At 41.5% G+C, this 6,674-nt stretch overlaps 1 protein-coding gene across 1 annotated transcript in view; it reads right to left on the minus strand.

Annotated features, from left to right (window-relative positions):
- LOC149285590 (pericentriolar material 1 protein-like) overlaps positions 1 to 3,945 on the minus strand; it is a 28,891-nt gene extending 24,946 nt beyond the window's left edge. The window contains exons 1-5 of the mRNA XM_089495185.1: positions 3,850 to 3,945; positions 2,543 to 2,785; positions 1,367 to 1,642; positions 769 to 939; positions 531 to 644 (exon numbers count right to left, since the gene is read on the minus strand). Coding sequence (XP_089351311.1) covers positions 531 to 644; positions 769 to 939; positions 1,367 to 1,642; positions 2,543 to 2,785; positions 3,850 to 3,945 — 900 coding nt within the window. The remainder of the gene's footprint in view (positions 1 to 530; positions 645 to 768; positions 940 to 1,366; positions 1,643 to 2,542; positions 2,786 to 3,849) is intronic.
- Positions 3,946 to 6,674: the final 2,729 nt, after the last annotated feature.

The raw sequence follows: 6,674 nt of genomic DNA on the forward strand, positions 1-6,674 counted from the left end.
AGCTAAGTTTTCTTCAACACTAAGCTACATCATCGTATATGGCACTGTATCTTTTTATATAAATATATATGACTAAGACCATATTTGGCATCAATCGTTTCCTGGGAAGGGTTTGGGCATTAAAGCTGATAATTCAGAGGAAAATGATTTGCACTTCTCTCCCAGTCTTTATTTCATCGAACTCCATCTTGAACCTTCCTCCCCATGAAAAACAGTCTGTGTGTTAACTTCCTTTCATCAACTTTCTTCTGTGCTCAGGTTACTTCCCAACCATGATCTCCCTCTCTCTCCCCTACATCCTTCTATCCACTTACATGGAAATACAAAGCTTCATGTGAAGAGCGTTTGAATATTATTTCTACTGATCTGAAGTTCTTAAACCTGCTGATCACTAACAGGTATAGAGAGGACATTTAACTATAAACTTCTGTCCATGTACTTCTTGTCTATTACAGAGGTATTATTTTAGAAAGCATTATATCATTTCATGCCCCTTGTTGAATCTGAATTTCTCTTCTTTCTCTTCTTACCGTGGCATCTGAAGCCTCAGACTGCCCATCAATGTTTAAGAATGAGCTCTCTGCTACAGAACCAGATCCCACCGCTGACTCTACTGTGCGCCTTTCCTCCGCATTTCCACTACCCTGTAATATCGTATCGGCACAAATTAAGAGGGGATGGGGGGGTCAAGAGCCAAGGAAATAAACACTAGGCAATATGACAAAGTGCAGACACATAGCATGCATCTGTAAAGAAGATAACACTTACAAGCATTTTCTGAAGGAATGTAAAGTAAGAGTTTTCCTGGACTTTCAGGAGGTCTATTAACTTTGATAATTGTTCAACATTTGTAGACCTTTCCTTTTTCTCAACAAGGTCATCTCTCAGGGAACTGGCCTTGATGATATACTCACGAATCTTTACAAGGCTACTCACAACCTACAGAAAAAGCATGAATTGCAGTAATCGCCCGTAAAGAATTAAGTTCCAGAGCAAAGACAGAAAAGTAGAAACATACATACATACGTGTGTGTGTGTGTGTGTGTGTGTGTGTATATACGTATATATATATATATATATATATATATATATAATTATATACATAGGGATTGACAAACCCCAGGATCTATGGTTCCAGAAAAAGTTACTGCTGGAAATAATTCAGGAAAATAATTGTTAAGCCAAGGGTTTTTATAACACCTTCTAGTATTTCTTAGCTGTGTTTCCCTCACAACGCAATTAATGGGATAAATTATGTTTCTAATTTCTGTGCAGTCCTTGCATGTACTGTACCCCCTCATCTATATTGTAAATAGTGATATTTAAACTTTGCCTATAACAGTATAGGGTAAGAAGAACATATTACCTGACTTCTATCAACCGCAGCTTCTTCTTCACCATCTTCCTCCACAGAAGCCTGATAATTCCGGGCAAAATCTTTATTGGGGGCTATGGTGAGAAAATCCTTGGGTAAGGTGCTGGCACTACTTTCCTTCTTTGGGGGGCTTAGGGAAGGAGAAGCCTTTTCTTTGTTGGTGTTTAGCTGTAGTGGAAGGAAGTTGAACGGCTTGCGAGCTTCACCGATCTGCCGTTTGTTATTTGCTGCTGTCACCCTGCCTTGGGAATCACTTCCAATGCTCTGCTGTTAGAAGAAAAAAGTAAATTTGATGTAAAATATCTAGTATAAAGACTTAACACTATAATGAATTTATCAAAAAGGCTTAATCTGTCCTTTTTGTTTAGAATCGGTGCCACTCTACCAGTAGTGTCTGGTTTCAAAGTAAGAGACCATTTTGCTTTGAAAGAAGAGAGCGTGTTAGGTACAGAGCTTTCCATGAACGTGCCTAAAGTCTCGTAATAACTGCCAAAAAGCAATCCATGAATCTGAAATCACATAAAAATAATCCTGGGTACTGTCTGCTGCAATGTAGGTTATTGTTGACAAAAACCTGTTTTTCTGTCATTTTGGTCTAATAAACTTCCATTATGCGCAGTCCAGGCGGCTGCTCGTGTGACCAGGCATGTGATATTTGGGTGACATTCCCTGCTCAGTCGATACTTTACGGTGACGCTAATGAAGTGTGTTCCTCCACAGGAGGTTTATTATAGCGTCTAATTCATTTACTCGAACCGCTACGATAACGAGTCTAGTAGATTGGGTTAAGGTAATAGACGTAGCTCACAAGCAAATGGCTAACATGGAAGCTGAAAACTTTGTTTGCTCAAACTAACACTAACTGTTTTAAAAAAAGAAAAACAGCACAATATTTAGCAAAAAAGTTATTTTTAAGAAAGCTGGCCGGAGTTCACTTTTAGAAGAGAAAATACAATATTTCTAGAAAAGTCATTTTTCACTTGGTACTTGTAATGAAGCATCTCAGCAAGAGTTTTCCTTTAATGAAAAACTGTTGTAATGTCTGCCCGCATTGTCATACCATTACATTAACCCATTACGTGTAAGTTTACCATTTAAAGGTAAATTGCGAGGTTTGGATAAATGACAGGCCCATTTTAAGAAATTCATGGAAATATAGAAGCATACCTGATCTAAATCCCCAAAATTTATTTTCTGTTTGAGCCTTTCCAATTCCGCCTGTTCTGGCACAGACATTTGAGACACATATCTGGTGTGTGGAAAAGTGTGCGGCGTTCTAGTCCTCCTTCGTCCAACGCCAGGGGTAGATTCGGGAGAGATGGAGTTTGTAAGTCTTGTTTCACACTCTGCTCCAAATCTTTTCTTGTTCTTCTCAGATGACCTGTTGGCCTTTTTCTGTCCACTCCAGCTCTGAGGGAAAAAATAAAACCATACTAAATTAGGGTTGTGTTGGTAAATCGCTACCGACTGTACGATTGATATAAGTTTGCCTGAAATCATATTGTTTGTGCTTATAGAGTACTATGCAAACGTTTTAGCCAGGTGTGAAAAATGCTGTAAAGTAAGAATGCTTTCAAAATAGACATGGTAATAGTTTATTTTTACCATTTAACAAAATAGCATCGATTCTTCTAGGTACACTTACACAAAGTCAGGGATTTTGTATGTATATACAGTTAGGTGTATAATTAAACAATTATATCAAACAGATGCTTACGATCATCAGTTTAATACAAGGTTTGACAAACCCCAGGTGCCAGGTCGACTAGAAACCACAGGGTTTTGTAGGGCGCCATCATCAATCTGGCACCCTTTATGCTTTCCTGTGGGGGCATGGAGAGGCGAGGGGTTACCTAACATGCATTGCGTGTCCCTGCTGGGAGCCTCATGGCACTCGCCTCACCATGGCCCCCACAGGAAAGCATAGGGTGCCGAATTTACGATGGCAAAAGATGGGGAGAGGCGCTTATACTATAGTGTCTGTCAGTGTGTATATTTATTGTGCTAGAGTCAGTCAGTATATGTATACAGTAGTGTCAGAGTCAGTGTCTATGTGTGTAAATGTATAGTGCTGGAGTCAGTGTGTATATGTGTATACTGTGGTTTCAGAGTCAGTTTGTGTATGTGTGTGTATATGTAGTGCTATAGTCAGTGTGTGTGTAAACGTATAGAACCAGAGGCAGTATGTCTACTCTATGGTAGTGCCAGATTCAGTGTGTGTAACTCCATAGTGTTAGACTGTGTAGTTTTATATAAGTATAGTGTGTGTGTGTGTGTGTGTGTGTGTGTGTGTGTTGCTAGCGTGTATGGTGTTGTTTATGTTACAGTATGGCATTACCATGAGTGTGTATGTCAAATAGAATATGTCCACCTTAGAGTCGTGTGACTTGACAGTGAATAGACAATGACAAAACAAAGGCTTAAGTCAAGAAGATTATAAAAAAAAAAAAATAAAAAAAAAAAAAGAAATGTACCAAATTGTTAAGTCTGTCTTCAAGGGACTCGTGGCTCCAGTTAGGTAGATCCAGATCGCTGTTCACCTCCTCAGGTGCATCGCCTCCGGTAGCCATGATCAAAAAAGCAGTTTCCTGTGAGATAGAATACAAAAACTACAATGAATAAGCTTAAAGCAACACCGCTGGGCAAATCCAGGAACCAGGTAGCTTTGGATATTTTTTTCATCCAACAGCTACATAGTCTACACCCGCTTGTGAAGATCTGCCTCTCAGAAACTCTGATCAATATGGAGAATGCTTATCACACAGCGGCCACATGTTCACATTATTACCCAACGTATTCCGTTCCATTAAAACGTCTCACACAAAGACGACGGTTTAGAAAACCTGACAAACTCTGGTCTGTCGTCCCTCATGAATAAGGTAGTATATCTGCAATTACCGTATTTCCCCATGCATAAGACGCACCTTTTTTTGAAAAATGTGGGGCCTAAAAATTAGGTGCGTCTTATACAGTGGTGGTAGATTTTTATTTTTTTTTTACTGGAAAGGGGACCTGCTGTTTACCTGTGTTGCTCAGCAGCGTCTCTTAATCCGCGGCGAAACAGTGCATATGTTTTTTTTATTAAACCCAATTTTCAAAGGCTTTGAGAATAAAAACATGAGTGGTAAATATAGGAGGTACGATAAAGTCTGAAGTTTTACAGAATTCCCTTCAGTTTCTCTGTAAGGGTCTTGTGTTCAATTAGTGAGAAAGATCACAGCAACCCCATCATACATGTGCTGATCCCAGTCACGATACTGCGTTAGTGCATTACAGCACGTACTATACCAGCGTATTAATGACAAATCGCTAGCCGCTTTGCCCGTAAGGGACAACGATTCACTGACTAGGTATCATTAACAAAGAAAATCATATAGTCTAATTTAAAATCCAACTCGAGCCATTAAAAGCACTCTAAATAATGCAATGGCCGAGAGGTCCCTTTAATTGTCGTGGTGTCCCTCCAGGTATACCCGCCAGGTATTTTCCATACGCAGCCACATGATTACTTGGCAGCAGCCGTGTGATCGTTTCATACACCGTGCAGAAGGTTCTCTCTTATTAAGTGCTCTTTTTTAAAGGTTTAGTATGCATGTTCCTTTGGTCCCTTTAAGTTCATGTTTTGCGTTAGGATACATTTACAATGGCTCAACCAGCTTCACTATAGTTCATTAATATAAAAAAAAGCATATTAACTTAAAAGTATATTAATCGTTTAAAACCAGCACAGAGTGGTTGCACGGTAAATTTCCGCTGGGCACTGTTTGCTACGCTCCAAAATGGAGGAAAGTGTTTACGGTTCCCATAGCAACAATGTCAGGGAACGTGTACAGCGCTAAACTGCTAAAGACCTTCAACAAGTAAACCGTGTCCGTGATGATAAAAGAAGAGATCACGGATTTCCACAGTACGCACACAGAGCTCGATTTCCGAACGGAAGAGTCTGCAGGGCTTAGTTATCACACAGAGCACAGTCGGTGCACCTGCACGGAACGCACGCGACAGCTTACCAGACTTACCTACGCAGACTCACCGGCTGCCTTACCGCTCAATATACAGTTACCGGACAGTAACGGTGCTGGGTTTACAGACGGAAAGCCGACGTTCTCACGGCTCTGGCTGTACGCGTACAGTGGGAGGGGCTTCACCGATCCGCCTCCCGCCCGCGGGGACAAACAGCTTCGCCAGGAAAACGCGCGCCAGATGCCGCGAAATCCCGCCACGCTGAGGCGCTAACAGTAACGGATAGACTGGTCACCGCTTGGCCTCAAACACCATGCTGACACTCTCGGTTGTTCATTTACGTGATGCGGGGTCACGTCAGGCTTGCTACACCTCGGGTCCTACCAGCGTGAGCCCCGTTGATAACGGTCGGCCGTATAACAGAATGAAAATTGGCATGGCAGTGATAAGACATTACTGTAACCGGAGGTCTTATGTCTGCGATCCAAACGGGTCCCGATTACACTGATTCTGGGCAGTAATAAAGACACAATCATGCAATGGGCTCTATTCACTCGGACTTCAACTCTTTGACTTCTCTTCTCAGCGCTGGTCGGTGCCGCCGGTCCCTGCATCAAGAAGCGCTGCCCTGCCCCTGTACGATTCATAATTTAACGGACGACAGCTACATTATACAAGGCGATCAAAGCGCTTCCCGCAAACAGTATCACAAGCAGTAATACTCACTGTATCTTTCATGCAATTTCATTAATTGAAATAGCGTCTAATTCATTTACTCGAACCGCTACGATAACGAGTCTAGTAGATTGGGTTAAGGTAATAGACGTAGCTCACAAGCAAATGGCTAACATGGAAGCTGAAAACTTTGTTTGCTCATTAAAAGCTAAGTTGGTTCTGTATAGTGCATGGTGAAGTTTCCCGAAACCGGGTAGGCCCTTCATAATGAATACTAAAATCACAGAGTCTGAACATGACTCATCAGCCAGCCCGCTCCCACTAGCGAATAAAGCCCACAGCTTGCTAAAGCCTGGAAGGGGAAACATTTTTCTTTCAGAATTAGTTATTTCTACGGTAAAGTGGTTTAGCACCGAAGGAAACCTGATTTCAGCATATTCTGTTCCAATAAACGTCCTTTATGTGAAGAGCAGGAAGCTGCTATTGGCAGTGAAGCGATATTTAGGGGATTTTCCCTAATACCTCAGAACTGATGGCTCCCCCGATAAACACTTCCTGTCTCTCCAATAAACGCTTCCTGTTGCCCACATGAGATTGAGATTCAGTGCCTTGCGTCATCACACAATTCCCCCACCACTCACCCAGACCTCCTTTAACCTAT

The sequence above is a fragment of the Sceloporus occidentalis genome, unplaced genomic scaffold (genome assembly GCF_023333645.1).
Source record: "Sceloporus occidentalis isolate IW3139 unplaced genomic scaffold, rSceOcc1.0.p SCAF_77, whole genome shotgun sequence".
In the NCBI taxonomy this organism is placed as follows: Eukaryota; Metazoa; Chordata; class Lepidosauria; order Squamata; family Phrynosomatidae; genus Sceloporus; species Sceloporus occidentalis.